A 16,422-nucleotide genomic window follows, 5' to 3' on the forward strand; every position below is an offset into this window, starting at 1 on the left:
ATGTGTTCTAAACTTGGCGGGGGTGAGGGTGTCGGGGAGGTTTCCCACTGGGAGTGAAGGGGTGGGCACTCCTCACCCTGCAAGAAGCTCATAGAAATGCTCTGCCTGGAAGCATGGGTGCATCAATGAGCCGAAGGACAAGCAGTAGGGCTGGAGAGTGGATGAGGCTACAGGGCAGGGGTGGGCTGGTCAGCATATGCCTGGGGGCTGCACAGTGTGTCCAGACAGGAAGGGGAAGCCAGATAGCAAGGGGAGGCAGGGATGACAAGATCTGACTTGTCTGGGAGCTCTCTCCTCCTGCCTGCTCCTCCTCCCACATTGCCCCTTTCAGTGGCCACACGGCGGAGTGTGCCTTCCCCTTCACGATGCACGCCTCTTCTGGTCTTTCTGTTTCCTGGGGCTTTACTTTGACCCTTGCAGTTTCACTGCTTTCCTTCTTCAGCTGTGATCACTAGTGTCCCCAGAGCGCCCTGTGGTCTCCCTCCCACCCTTCTTGCCCTAGATAAGGGAGCTGATTTCCCCTTTCTTGACTCCAAGCTGGGCTCCTGCCTATTCTGACCAACAGAAGGTGAAGAAGGGCTGTTGCAGGACTCCCACACCCAGTCCTTAAGAGTACCAGCAGCCTATCTTTCCTTCCTGTCAGAGCACTGCTGGCCACCAAGCTGGGGGACACCAAGCCTTGTGGAAAAGGCCCAGAAGGGGTGGGTGCACAGCTCCCGGCTGAATGGCTGAGCTTCCCACCAGGGTCGGCATCCCCACCGGCTCAGCCCAGTCCTGCGCCGCTGTGGAAGTGCACCCCTCAGCACGCCGGCCCAGTGGAGCCCCAGCCCACGGCTGTGCCCAATGCCACGTGAAACGGACAACCAGCCACATGGGCCTGGACAGCCCATGACATCATAAGGAATAATCTGAGTTGTTTGCTTCAAGTCACTCGGTTCTGAGTAGTTTGTTCTGCAGCAATAGACAAGTGTCTATGAGTGACTTAAATATTCTCTGAAATCTATTCATTCCACATTGGGTTCATGTGGACCTGCGGGCCACATATTTAGCAGTTACTTCAAAAAGAAAGTCCTACATTCCATTTCTCAGGAAAACGAAAGCAGAAAATGAAGCAACCTCTACATCCTCCATGATGAAGCCTGGCGGACGTGGTCTACATCCACCATGGGAAAGAGGAACGAGCAGGATCCTTCAGTAGAGCTCAAGAGATGTGCGAGTGACGGGGTTCCGCACCGGCAGCTGGGCCGGGTATGTGGAGGGGGATCGTTTCTGAGGGCCTGGATCCTGGTAACATTTGTCAGGCAGGGACTGTTAGGTCTTCGCTCCTTGAAATTCAATTACAACTTGGAAATTCCTCATTAGCCAGAGCATTTGGAATCATCAAACATTTTACATTTTGGAATTAAAGATCCTACACATAGGCCATATAAACTGCCTCCTGTAACCGTATTAATAAGATTCCACCAACATAGTATACATATAATATGGTAGGGCTCTCTCTCTCTCTCTCCCTCTCTCTCTCTCTCTATATATATATATATAAAAAAATAAATATTTGGAGATGGCACCTAACTCTGTCACCCAGGTTGGCATGAGTGATACAATCAAAGCTCACTGCTGGGCTCAAGGGATCCTTCTACCTCAGCCTCCTGAGTACCTGGCACCACAGGTACAGGTCACCATGCCCGGCTAATTCTGTTGTTGTTGTTGTTAAAGATGGGGATCTCACCACATTGCCCAGGTTGAATGTTATAAAATTTATTCTTGATTTCAAACTTAAAAAATCTGAATTGAGAAATGAAAAGTATTGATTATTTTTTTCTAAATTGTTACATTACCATCTTGCTCTAAGAGCAGGAATCCTCATCCTTCTGCCTGTAAACACAGAACTGCCTTTATGGAATGTGTGTTCTTTTCCGTTTGCCAGACTAAGTGTGCTGCACACCTCCACGGAGTGATCCTCCAACCTGTGAAGCTGGCACTTCCCCCATTTTTCAAAGGAGAAATTGGAGACTCAAAGGTTACACGGACTATAAATATTACAGCTAAAATTAACACTTAGACGTCTTCAACCCTGACCCTTTGCCCTCAAAAAGTCAGACACAATGCCCTCATTATGGACTGAGTTGCATCCCCCTCAAACTCACATGTTGAAATCCTAACACCTGGTGCCTCAGAGTGCGACTCTACTTGAAGACAGAACCTTTAAAAAGGTAATTAAAGTAAAAGGGGGTCATGAGCGTGGGGCCCTACTCCAATTCGACTGGAGTGCTTACAGGAAGAGGAGACTAGGGCACAGACAGGGATAAGGGAAGGTCACGTGAACCCAGTGAGCTGGCAGCCATCTACCAGCCAAGGAGAGAGGCTCAGAAAAAGCCAGCCCTGACAACACCTTCACTCAGACTTCTGGCCTCCACAATTGTGACAGGGTAACTTCTATTGTTAAGCCTCCGAGTCTGTAGCACTTTGTTACAGCAGCCTCAGCAAACTAATACAGCCCCCCGAGAAATAGAAGACCCAAAGTCCAGGCATGGAAAGGTGTGCGTTTGATCCATCAACAGGGGACCACTTACCCCTATTTTAGACATTTTTCAAAGCTCAGTTGTCTGAACTAATTTAAGAAGCAGAAAAGTGGCAGCAAATGAGAAGAAGATACTCTTTAACAGGCCCAACGATTCAAGTGAAATGTGGTCCCCAACAGCAAAGACAGGGGCAGAATGAAAAGTCAGTACAAGAAATGGCATCGTCCAGCCTTCTGGAAGTAGCCATGTAGGACAACACATTGCTTGTCCAGCAGGATCACTGAGTGACCATCGAGGGCAATTTGGTCACGCCGTTCCCTGCATCAGGAAATCCTGGGCTTCCTTATTCATTCAGTTGGGGCCAAAGGAAACAACTTGCTTTTCATGATGTAATTTATGAGATCTGAGACCTTATTAGTAAGAAATGTTCTGGGATCCCTTATTTGACTATGCAGTTTAACAAGAAATTTTACTGCTTCTAGAAACTTACCCTGCCTAAATAATTGCCTTTTAGGCATCTGGTCTGCAAGTCAGACTACCTTGGTTTACCAACGTGTCCCTTATTTCCTGACCTCAGGAGAAAGACTATTAGAACACAGGTATATGCCCTGCAGGGGACGTTTCTGCATGCAGCTAGAGATGACAGTCCTCCAGATCACCTGCAGCCATCTCTGCCCCAGAACTCTCCAATGCACGATGGGGAACACAGATGAGGATGTGGGTCCAAACTGTGGGCTCCAGCAGTGCGTCCCATAAGCCAGCACTTTCTGCTGTTGGTCATAACTGCTGCCATTCAGAGAACAAAGGTACTGCCTTACGCAAGAATACTCCATGTGCCAAGATGCACAGAAACAGCTCTAGGCCCCGAGAACACACAACTTCATGGGCATCTTAGGCAGCAGGCTAGCCAGGGTGTGCACGTGTGCATGCCAAACCAGAGAACGCCGGCTGAGGGGGACAGAGCTGCTTCTCAAAGGCCTGGTCACTTGGAAAGTCGTGTAGGCAGCAGTGGCCCCAGATCATAGATGACATATCTAGCATTTCTGTGAAATATTCAAATATACTTGATAGCTACATGTATACAAGCATAAAAGCATTTTTTTTCCTTGCTCAATATACTTACCTGTTATAGAGAAGAATGTCTGGTTTCCAAATCTGGCCATCTGGGAAACGAACAGTCTTCACCCCTGGATATTCTGACACATTCCACTGTAAATAGTGATCTGTCCAAGACTGACACACACAATGACATTAGCAGCACTTCACTTCCTTGGCTACTAATATTTCTTATAAGCAATTGTTAGGTAAGTGCAAAGCCAAAGAGAATTCCAGACATTTATTATAACTGAATTGCTATTTATAAAACATAATGAAAATGGGAATTCAATAATCCCTTCCAAAATGACTGTGAAGAGCATAAAACTCACATTTAAGGTTCTGCTGTCACCATGAACACATTCAAATGGTATCATTAAAGTGAATTCCAACCCTCTGCATGTCCCCGAGCCTTCTCCTGCAGTGGATGGGTTACTTCTAGCCAAATGAATAACTGTTTTGCCTTCAAAGTTTTCACTGTGAGAATACTTTGAAAAAAGAAATTCACTTATTTCCACTAGAATAAGAACCGGACTGGAAAAATGTGGAATATTTATTTCCAAAAAGCAATACTGTGCAGTTGCATGGGAACCTCTCAGAATTTCTAAAGGAATGTTTTCAGATTTGAATTTTTATTTTGTCACAGGGATAGTGCTTCTGACACCCGACAATGCAAATCCTGAGCCCTGATGGTGAAACACAGAGTCAGGACGAAAGGAGGCAGATGAAGACTCAGGAAGCACTCACACAAGCTCGCGGCCAGGCCTTAATTGAGGTTATCTAGTGACCTTGTCAGAGGAATACCCATGTCTGGGGTCTTCCCTCCCAGGATCAGGTGCCAAACAGCCTTTCCTGGAGCCCACAAGCTCTGCAGAGGATGCTCGGGTGGGATCCCACCTGCAGCTGCCACATAATTAGCACCACCCCACAGGAGGCTCAGTGCTGACAAGTGTGAACTCAGAAGCTCCTATAATTGCACCATTATCCTGTATTCTGTCCGCCTGGTACCACCCACGCTCTGGAGCTCAGGCTTTCCAAGATCTGAAAAGGTATGTGGTGCACCACCCCGACCTGGGACCAGGGTGACTCCTCACAATCAAACACATGGTAATTTCTGCAGCAAAACATGCCTATTTGCACGGAGACAAATAAATGCCTTAATTGCACATACATTTCAATTTGATTTTAGACCAAAACAGTTTGATGCAAAGTTACGAAAACAACATTAAAGGAGGGGAACATTTTTTCCAAGCTGCTGAGATTTGGAAATTGCAGATGAGGGGCTGTGGAGCTAGAGCTACTGATACTGACAACAAGGGAGTCAAAGGGCATATCCCAGACCAACTATCCTCTGAGGAGGGCGGGCAGCATCCAGAAAGATGGTCCCAGCTCTGGATCTAATCCTACATCAGAGGAGAGGAACTATCCAGATGAGTGACATCATTTTGCAGCCAGGGACCTCCAGGAAAGAGGAAGTGTTCACGGGTGATGTGCAGAAGTATCATCTGGGGCATTCAGGATCAACAGCTGCCTGCTGGGCTCTCTAATGAGATGGAAGTGGTCTGGGAGGGAACAGGAGGGGCGCACCCAGGAAGGGTGGGTCTTGTCCTAACTGTCTTCCAGGAATGCCTGGGCACCAACCAAGCCACGCTTCCTGCAGCTCGCTCCGACTTGACACCTCTGCCCTGTGCTTCCCTTCACTTCTCTCCCTTGTCCTGGGCATGAGGCCCTTCCACAGCCAACACCTGTGCTTTCTGTGCCACAGTTTTGCATCTCATCCTGGGATGCTTCTCTGGGTTGGTCACTAATTATCACAAAGCCAGTCAAGTTCACCGTTATTACCATACAGGTCAGGGCCACAAGGTTCCATGAACAGGCCTGGAAAGTGGGCATGGTGGACCAAGGCACTTCTCTCCTTCTCCCCTGCCTGCCGAATGATGGCCAGAGAGGGGGAGGGGAGACAGGAAATGGGAATGGGGATGGGAGTGCCTGGTTGGTCAAACCCAGACCTCTTCCAAGGCACAGCCAGAGTTGCACACTGCCTCCCCACACTCCACACACCCCACTGCGTGAACCATGGGCTCATCCCCTCCCTGGCCAGATCACAGCCTTTATGCTAGTCCAGTGTCCTGTGTATGTCCAGACTCACCATAGTTCAGAGGGGGTCAGAGTGAGGACTGCTCCCATTTACAAGAGGAGGCCAGGGTTCAGGAAACTAGGATGTTTTAGTCAGTCACTGGGTCAGGGCTTACCTGTGTTACTTGACTTTAAGCAAACTGATCTCTGGGCTCTACCAGAGCTGGTTCTTCTGGCTCAGTCTCCCTGATGCTGCTGCCCATCTGCTGTTTTCCCTTGCCCCAAACCAGGCTGACCATTGTGTCAGAGGCATGTAAACCAGGGAAACTCCATCTCAAATAGCAGCTGGGTAAAACAGGCTCAAACCTCCTACGGGGCTGCATGCCCAGATGGTTAGGCATTCTAAGTCAAGGGACGAAATAGGAGGTCGGCACAAGATACAGGTCATAAAGACCCTGCTGATAAAACAGGTTGCAGTAAAGAAGCCGGCTGAATCCCACCAAAACCAAGACAGCCACGAGAGTGACCTCCGGTCATCCTCACGGCTACACTCCCACCAGCTCCATGACAGTTTAGAAATACCAAGGCAACATCAGGAAGTTACCCTATATGGTCTAACAAAGGGAGGCATGAATAATCCAACCCTTGTTCAGCACATCATCACGAAATAACCATAAAAATGGGCAACCAGCAGCCTTCGGGGCTGCTCTCTCTGTGGAGTAGCCATTCTTTCATTCCTCTACTTTCTTAATAAACTTGCTTTCACTTTACAGACTTGCCCTGAATTCTTTCTCACACGAGATCCAAGAACCTTCTCTTGGGGTCTGGATCAGGACTGTTTTCAGGTAACATTAATGGCAGAAAAGGTCGGGGGGAGCTGCAGAAAGCATCTGAATCAGACAGACCTGGGTTTGTACCAAGGCTCTGGCAGAGACTAGTGGTGCAAGGTTGTTCAGATAAATCATTGTCTCTGGACTGCAGTTTCCTCGTATGTACCCTGCCTCACAGGATGAGATAAGATAATGTGTGCAGCAGCAGATTAAAGTCATGTGGCCCTGGTAGGCAAGTGATGAATGACGGTGTAAGAAAAGAGAGAGATTTCCCCACTTTACAAAATCCTGCTGGACTTGGGAGCTGTAATAACAGTCATAACGTAGCTGCGGCCAAAGGTGGGGAAGAGTGAGTGCCAACGAGGACAGGGAACCTCAGGCTGTGTGCCCTGGAGCCCAGGTCCACACTCTTCAGCCCGGGGGGCCCACCAGTGACCCCCACAGGCTCCGATGAAGGTTTCCTAAGAATGGATATAGAATAAGGCCCTATAAACAACAAACTTCTAGAAAAAGGTTGTTCTCTGAAAGCACTTGGTTCCTAGGTCCCTCGGGAACAGGGGGCAACAGGCAAAATCTTTGTAGACAGCACCTGGCATGTTTTCCACAGAGTGGGGATCTGAAAAGAAGCATCAATGAACCTAGACTCCCAGACCATTGCATTTAGAGGAGTGTGTGCTCTTCCTTCTCTCCCTCTTTCTGTGAGATTCCTTCTCATTAAATCTTCAAAAGAAGAGTGTGTGGAGTTGTGAGGGGACACAGAAGGGAGGAAGGGGCCATTGATCGAAAAGGCACCGCGGGAATCCCAATTATTCCATGGCCCTGGCACCTGGGCCCCATGTGCACTGCTTCGAGCCCACAGGAAACTCTAAACGTGTGTGGATGCTAGCGGCACGGAAGCATCGAGGGAGGGTGGAGGAGGGGAAAGGGATGAGAGAGGGGAAGGGAGGGAGGAAAAAGGAAAGTTACCTTTCATTAAAAAAAATACATTATGGTATAAGAAGAAGATAGATTTGGTTTTCCCGGCACAGAGTTTCTAAAGCCCTGGGAATTTCCTGAGTGAGAGGAGTATCTTTTGTGATTCATACAGAGCCCCTTCTGACCATGCCTGAGGCCTGAGTTTACACTGATGAGGTGACTTAGAGTTGGGCACCTAGATAGCTTTCATGGGGGCTGGTCACCTAGTGACTGGAGAAGCTTTCCATCCACTGCACTCACAGCTCTGGGGAGGGGTGAGAAAGGGGCTGGAGACAGGGTTATAAACACTCTTGGTCAGCACATCCACTTGCCGGGAGGGTGGCGCTGGGGAGAAGTTACTGCGGCTCCGTACACCTTTCCAGCCACCACGCCCCGCCCTCTGCGTCCTTCCACTTGGTGGTTCCTGAGCGCATCCTTCAGAATAAACCAATAAACGTTAAGTCATGGGTTTTCTTCTTCCCGAGTTTCATGTTGCTGAATTCCTGTTCTGAAACTCTGAATTCACGTAAGCTTTTCTCCAGGGTATTTTATAGAAGTAGATATTAAATATTTATTTAATGAATATATTTTTCTTTATAAATATACTAGTTTGTGTATTATATACAATTTTATTAAATAAGCCAAGTATTTTCCTGAGCTGTGAGCCATCTTAGAAAGTTATTGAACCTGGGGGAGAAGGGTAGGGGAACCCTCGAATTTTCAGTCACCTGGTAGACGTTGTGGGTAGCCTGGGTACCCCATTTGCAGCTGGTATCTGAAGTGAGACTGAGTCCTTTAACCTGTGGGATCTGATGCGAACTCCAGGTAGATAGTGTGAAAAATAAATCAAACTGGTGGACCCCCAGCTGCTGTTGGAAAATTGGTTGTTGGTGCCAGAAAAGACATCGCATGTTTGATGTCAGAAAACACTTATCTTTTCTAAATTCTTCCCGTCTATTATTTTGACAGAGGAGGAAAGCAGCCTTCTTTCCAGCCCCCTGATCCTGACACTTTTTTCTCTTGGTGAGACGTAATGATTGAAACATCGCTCTTCACCCTGAGATGCTGTCGCGGCCCTAAGCAAGCTGCTAGCTGGCTTGTCTGTGAACAGGAAGCATGGCATTTCCATGTGTCAGAGATCAAGTGATAATGAATGCAGAAATTAAAAAGGTAAACATTTTAGAAAAAATAATGGCTTAAAATCTCATCTATGGTGTGAATGCCATTAGTACCATAATTAGAATTGGGAGGTTAAAGTCAGAGAACGACCCAGGAAGGCTGGGACATCAAATGCCAGAAGAATGGTCACGACTGCAAAATGAGAAGACAGATATTTTAAAAGCAAATGGAAGTCTCTGGATGGTTCAAATGTCTCTTCAGAAACTGAAATGGCTTCTGTCATTTCTTCTCATAGATTAAATCAGATTCCATCTGACAAGCCTCCCAAAAGATAAAAACTAATCTGCAGAGAAAACCGGCTGCAGAGGAGCCGGCTGCTTCCTCCTAGGAACATGAAGAGGTGAACAGAGAGGCCAAGCCTCCTTCTACTCCCTCACGTTTCTGAATGATCAAAATCAAGGGCAACTGGGAGAAAGAACAACAAAACCAACACACTGGAGGTCAGGGAGAGATTTTTCATTTTTTTACTTTTCTGCCTTTTCCATTTTTAATGCATAGAAAATGTATCATTTGCAGAGTTTAAATACCCTAGAGAAAAGATTACGTGGATTCAGATTCTCAGGACAGGAATTCAGCAACGTGAAACTCGGGAGGAGAAAAATCCACTGCTAGAGCCGTTTTTGTGGGTCTCCACCCCTGGCCCATATTTGCACCCCTCTCAGAACCCTGGCCCTGAGAGCCTTCAGTATCCAGCTTCACTTGCGTGTGTCCATTATCGTGCTGGGTCAAGTCAGGTTGGTCCCCAGCCAGGGAACACAAGAACAGCAATCAATGGAAGGTTGCTTAGAAGTGGCCCCTGGGCAGCATCCAAGCTTGCTCTGGTGACTCCTGAGTTCCTCATGTCCACGCTGTGGGTATGAACAGGAATGCCAGGGCTTCCAGACTGAAACACTGGGTGGGGGCGGGGGCAGAGAGACACAGGCATTGGCTAGTTGACTGTTAAGGTTTGTTTTAAACCCAGGATTCTTATGAGCCCTTAAAAATTCAGTTGGGAGGCAGTGTTAAAACTGCTAGATCCTCCTCTTCCTCCTCCTCCTGCGTTTTTCCTCCTCCTCCTCCACCACCTCCATTTTTCCTCCACCTCCTACTCCATTTTTCCTCCTCCTCCTCCTCCTCTTTTCCTCCTTTTTTCTTCCTCCTCGTTTCCTCCTCCTTTCATCCTTCTCCTTTTTCCTCCTGCTCTTTTCCTTCTTCTTCTCCTCTGCCTCCTTCTTCTAAACGTGTTAATTACACAGCCTGATCATAAATGGCTTAAAGGTAGAAACTGGGTTATATATTTCTAGGTTCCCTCACCTGGCCCAGTTTAATACCTTCCACAGAGTAGATTGCTTCAAAAGAGGAGGTGAGTTAAAAGGTGAGTTTTCAAACAAATGAAGCTGCAGATGCTTCTGCAAATGTAAGCCTTAATTAAAAATTAGCTGTGCTTGAAATAAACTTAGAGGTCTCTGGTGACACCCTCTGAAGCAAGGATGTTTATTTATGGAGCATCTGAATTCAATACTGGAAGTAATAATCCAGTTACAGTTTTCTTGGAAACCACCATCCTTTAAATAAAATTGCCAAATCATGTACGTTGCTGAAGACCAGTCACTTACTGAGGGCTAAGGAAGATAGGCGCCAGAAAGAGAGACCCCTCCATAACATGCATTTCTCTCTGTAAGAAAAAGGTCAATAGCAGCGTTGTTCCTGAGAGGGCATGGCAAATGTCCAACTTTAATTAAAGAGGGAAGCACCTGCCTCATTCCCCGAAGCCTGACCTTGCACACACAGTATGAAAGTGGGGCACGGCTGTTCAGGAAATGGCTTTATGTTGTGTCACACTACCTAAGCACCTCAAGGTTCACCCTGAGTTTCTGCTTCATTCTCTCATTCAGCAAAAGTTCTTTGGCGCCCGCTACAGGTGAGACAGTAAGCTTGGGGCTGTGGGTACAGCAGTGACTGAAGGCACCTGGAGCGCTGTCCCCACCGCGCACACATTCTAACGGTGAGGAAGACTCAGAACCAATGAGCAGATAGACGAGTGACCACAAAGTGGGTTAGATGGTGAGAAGCCTTTGGGAGAAAAATATAACAGGATAAAGAGAACACAGTGGGCTGGAGGTGGAGGAGAGGGTTTGGGACAGTACATTGGAGCTCAGGGAAGACCTCAATGAAGAGGTGACCTTTAGGAAGAGACCAGTGAGAAGTAAGGGGGAAATCAAGTGGTTCTTAGGGACGAGTCTTCCTGGCAGGGAGAGTAGCCAGTGCAAAGGCCCTGAGGGGGGCACGTGCTCGGGTGACATGTGTGTCACCCAACAAGTGGGCAGTGAGCACAGCCAGGAAGCAAAGGATAGAGGGGAGGGGAGAAGAAAAAGGAGCCAGGCAAGGAGGGAATTGAATCCAAGGCCACTTCGAGGATTTCAGTTCCTATGCTGTCCAGGGAGACAGGAGCCCCTGGAGGGAGCTGTGCCAAGAAGCTATATGCTGGCTGCTATGTTGAGGACAGACACCACCAGAAGAGGCGACACTGACGCGGAAGGCTGGATGGGGACTCCTAATAATGGAGGTGAGAGATGACGCCCATGTAGACCAGGGTGAAAGTATCATGGCTGAGGCTGTAGTTAGATCCTGGATCGGTTTTGCATGTCAAGCTGCCAGGATTTGTTGATGTATCAGAGGTGAGATGTGTGAGACAAGAGTTAAAGGTTTTTGGTTTGAGCCAATGGATCCATGGCTTTAACATTTATTCAAATGAAAAGTCTGTGGGGAGGGACAAAAGCGAGAATGACCCACGGACACTATTTTGATGCTACAGGCAGCAAGGACAATCATTAATGCCGGGCTCTCAGCAGGGGCCAGGAGATGAGCCTGTCCATGGGAAGAAGGGCTGGGCCTTCCAGGAGAGCACAGATCATGTGTGTCCTGCGCAAAAGGAGGGAAGCTAGAGTAGGTGGCAAAGGCAAGGGCAGGGATGCGCTCACTGAAGTATGCTGCTTTAAATCCTGCAGGGGAGTCTCTCAAGGGCTCTCACCTGACTAACGTTACGTTCTGCAGGGGTCTCACATGTAGCTATGGGTGCACCTTGTACTCCTAGCAATGGCTTTAAGCAGATTCATTTTCTTTTCTTTTCTTTTCTTTTTTTGAGACTGAGTCTTGCTCTGTTCCCCAGGCTGGAGTGCAGTGGTGTAATCTCAGTTCACTGCAACCTCTGCCTTCTGGGTTCAAGAGATTCTCCTGCCTCAGCCTCCTGAGTAGCTGGGATTACAGGTGTGCACCACCACACCTGGCTAAGTTTTGTATTTTTAGTAGAGACGGGGTTTCACCATGTTGGCCAGGCTGGATGCAGATCCATTTTCTATTCCTCAACTCCACATGTATTTGCAGGATAACTCACCTGCCCAAGAACCACATGGGACTATCCTTTGCCTCCATTTTTACTTCTCCCTTTCCACTTGACAAAGAGGGGCACATTTCTGTTATCTTACCTCAACTCCCATCTTGGGACACTGACCCAAGAACCAAACAAAGGATCGATTCAAGTATCAGCCTCTGTGTCTGTGTGAATTACCTTACAAATTGGGTGGCAAACACTTTCAAAGGTCCGGTGGGTTTTAATTCTTTTAATTCTTTGTTTTCAACAAAACTGAAGGAGAAACTAATCAAGCTGTCAGCTGATACATTTGATGAAAACTACATTATTTTTGGCATATAATCTAGAAGAAGTACAAAGATTGAGTAACATTGCTTTAACAAAGTGGCTTTCATGTCCAACTACTCATGTTACTACACCTAGTTAAAAAACAGCAACAGAATTGATGTGAAAACTATCATTTCTCCATTCAAGTAATAATAAGTCATCTGGGGATACATGAACTAATTTAAAACAAACTCATCTTGGGCAGATATAAATTGCCAACAAAAATTTATGTTTTATAATTACTTAAAAATTTAATTTATGTCATTTTGATGAATTATAATACCAATAACAACAGCAAACTTAAATCAATCCAAAAGAAACAAAATTTAATACTTATGGTGTAAAGGAATAATTCTTGTGTAAATATTTACATTTGAAAAAACCAAGGCACAGTGATTAATAAAAGACTTTCAGCCCAGCATGGTGGCTCATGCCTGTAATCCCAGCACTTTGGGAGGCCGAGGTGGGTGGATCACCTGAAGTCAGGAGTTCAAGACCAGCCTGGCCAACATGAAGAAACCCTGTCTCTACTAAAAAATACAAAAGCTAGCCGGGCGCGGTGGTGCATGCCTGTAATTCCAGCTACTTGGGAGGCTGAGGCAGGAGAATCACTTGAACCTGGGAGGCAGAGGTTGCAGTAAGCCAAGATTGCGCCACTCTACTGCACTCCAGCCTGGATGAAAGAACAAGACTCTGTCTCAAAAAAAAAAAAAAAAAAAAAAAAAGAGAGAGAGACTTTCAAACATAAAACTATATTACATTAGGATAGAATTCCCTATAGAAAGCAGAATAGAAATGCATTTGCAAAGAAAAAAGGGACTATGTTAAACATCTGACAGTTTTAAAAAAGGCTTGTTCATATGGTGTTTGAATGAGATGGGCACCAAATTATTATGCTATTTTGATTCCATTTAACATAGAGACTGACCGTTCCATTTTTCAGTGTCAATATTTACAACTGGATGTTAAGTGGCATCATTTGCAATTAATTAAATTTAGGTTAGTATTGCAGATGTCAAGTTAAAAATCTACAAATGATAGGCAGCATTTCAAGATTCTTACAAGCATCACTAGAGCAGAGTACGAGGGCCTCTGGTTTAGGAACACTCCACCTGATTCAAACATGCAGCTCTGGAGGCCACAGAGGGCAGGGCTGGAACTCCTGAGTCCTGGGGACTGGCTATGGTGCAGGTTGTGGACATCTACATGCAGCCCTGTATCTTCTTACTTGTCTTGCCTGAAGTGCTTCTGAAGTGTCCCCACATTACCCTGTCCTATGTGCTGAGCTTGTGCATGTGTTGAGCACTGCAGACTGTAGTGTCATACACCCAACATTCATTGTTGGCAGCTGTGGAGTTGGTGTGACAGCCATGGTTATGTTTTTTTTTTCTAAACAGGACCTCTCAGAAGCAAGCATCTCAGGTATCAGGACAAAAATCTTGGGTGCAAGATCTTGCAGGCCCATGGGTGAGATTGTCATTCTCTTAACTTACCATTTGCAGCCAAATGTTGGTGGTTAAAACTTGGTTCTTCTCATCCTTAAAAAAAAAAAAAAAAAAAAAAAGCAGCAGCATAAATATGATATGGTTTACAAAAGAAAGAATGAGACAATTATTCACGTGGGGATCTGACTGTTGGGATCATTATGTGTGGAAATTAGAATGCACCAAGCACCTCCAATATATGCAAGCAGCATTTCCCCAGAGTTAAGCTTTTCTATTTATTCCAAAGTAAGACACATTTATTATACAGCATTTTAAAAAGATGGAAAAGTATAAAGAAGAAAATTAAAACTCTGCAACCTTACCATCCAGAAATGATGCCTGCTAATGATTCAGCTATTTATCTTTGTATTTTTAAATAATTCACAGACTAAAAAAAACCATAAAAGTAGGTGAAAATCCAAGTTTTTAAAGTCAGGTTTATTTCCAAAATATATACGGTTTTAAACAAATACAAATATGCTATGCCTCCCTCCCCCAGGAAAGGGGCCATGGCCCTGTGTGGAGCTGCTGCACCCTGTGTGGGTGGTGAAATGTGGGCCGTGACTCTGACTTGTCCCTGCAGATCTGGACTTTTCTCTCATCCTCTAACTTCTAGGGGGAACATCAGGCTTTGAAATACACCTGAAGGTAAAGCCTACCTAGGTGAGTAAACTAAAGGTGAGAAAGATGAGGTGACTTTAGAAGCAGCCATTCAAACTTGGATCTCTCGGACTCCAGAGCCTATTTTCCTACATTTCCAAAACACCTCCCTGAGTTCTGCCTCCAGCTAAGCCTACGTGCTAACCAGGGAGCTTGGATAGTGTACCAGCTGTGACTTTGCTCCAGCACAGGACGTATAGAGAAGAGACCCGTCAAGACCGGCCTTTCCAAATGGAAGGCAACTTGCATTTTAGTATGGCTGACCAAGCCCAATATGGCTCAGCATAAAACAACGTGAAAGGAGGCAAATGAGTGAATTCTGTACAATAGTTATACTGTGAATGTTGTGATTCAGTATGAAATAACTCCAACCCAAAGGGCTCTGTGCATTAGCAGTTGACACCCTCTCCAGAGAAAATATTAATTATTGCCCCTGTGAAGATGTGAACAGGAGCTGAAACCTCAAGCTCCTGCAACAGAATCTACTTGGCCTGGTTCAGCGATGGGCAGTTTCCAAAAAAAAAAAAAAAAAAAAAAAAGACCCAAAGGCAGAAAGAACGTGGCATCTACTGGGGCGTGTCAGTGGGCAGGGATGCAGATGAAAAAAGTGCTGCCTCTCATTAAAATGAAAATGCGTTGAGCATGTAAGAAGCTGGCAGGGACACTCTGATGCATCAGTGCCCCAGCCCAGTCGCTCACATGTTGGGCACCTCTACGGTGAGATGGGCCAGGTGGGGCAAATCCCACAGAGAGGAGAGGGCTGCCTAGGGAGGGACATGGGATGATGTTTCAGGGGACCCCAGGCCAGGGGCAATGGCCACAAGACGCTGAACAATTGTTCAGTTACAGGAAAAAATATATCCCATTTTCCTAATAAAATGTGCCAGGAGTTTTCGGTGGGAAAAGTTGTAGAGCTAACATGTCTCTGCACTCTGCACTGAGCAAATGATCCCCAACAGAGCTATCCATTTAAGTAGCTGGAGCACTCCAGTTCCAGTTCAATCTCCAATATTATTGGGAAGTGTTGTTAAACTCTTCAGAATGTATATCTGTTACCTCAACTTATTAAGGAGTTGTTGTTTTTAATGGACTTAAAATTAGAAAGGGTTCCATTGAGGTGCCTTTCCTTCTTTTAATTGCATGTGTGTCTTCATCTGCTGAGAGAAAGGCTTCTGTGGTTTGGGAGCTCAATTACTACCAATCTAATTAAAAGGCTTTCTTCTTTCCAACATTCTAACAGAAACCCCATTAGAGGAACACTGAATTTCAGCGGTGTGTGGCAGCTTGGGACCAAGTACAGCTTTTCAAACTGTAATCAACAAGCAGCAGCCACCACCACCTGAGCATGCAGGGATGCCCATTAGGGGAGCCCCCCACAAAGACTCAAGAGGGAGAGAGAAGGGCATGAGGAACCATGCTCCCAGAACAATCTCCCTCCTCCTAGCACCTGTATGGGCCACACATGGTCTGAGTCTCTTGGCTCTCTGTCTGCAGTGACAAGGTCCCTCACCTCCTTCCTATCCCCACTGTGCAGCCTGCTGCCCCTATGCACACCGCAGGCACACACACACACAGAGGCTGTCCTCTACTCATCTTTAGACCAGACTTTCTGACCGCCGATACGATCAGATCACCCTCCTCCAACTGCACTGCCCAAAGGATCAAGTCAAAAGTCTTGAGTGAAGTGCACAAGCCATTGCTACAAGCCATGGTCCAGCCAAGTTTTCATTCATTCATTCATTCATTCATGCAACATTTATGGAACATCTCCTGTCCCCAGCATTATGCTTGCCTGACGTGTGCAGTGGAAATTAATATTGCTCCTGAGCTCCTAGAATAAAAATTGTGTGTGTGTGTGTGTGTGTGTGTGTGTGTGTGTGTGTTGGTGGGGGCGGGGAATGAGGTAGGATTATACAACACAATAATGATACACTTATAACAACCTG

General features: G+C 46.3%; 1 protein-coding gene across 3 annotated transcripts in view; it reads right to left on the minus strand.

The window, feature by feature from the left end:
• The window catches only part of CHRNA7 (cholinergic receptor nicotinic alpha 7 subunit), a 143,782-nt gene that overhangs the window by 59,449 nt on the left and 67,911 nt on the right, over window positions 1-16,422 (minus strand). For all 3 annotated transcript variants that reach the window (XR_001445798.3, XM_077937652.1, NM_001032883.1), the window contains 2 exon segments: window positions 13,826-13,870; window positions 3,646-3,755 (listed from right to left, as the gene is read on the minus strand). Coding sequence is in view for 2 of the 3 variants with exons in the window: in XM_077937652.1 (XP_077793778.1) it covers window positions 3,646-3,755; window positions 13,826-13,870 (155 nt within the window). In the remaining variant the exon portion in view is untranslated.

Source organism: Macaca mulatta, chromosome 7, assembly GCF_049350105.2.
Source record: "Macaca mulatta isolate MMU2019108-1 chromosome 7, T2T-MMU8v2.0, whole genome shotgun sequence".
NCBI lineage: Eukaryota > Metazoa > Chordata > Mammalia > Primates > Cercopithecidae > Macaca > Macaca mulatta.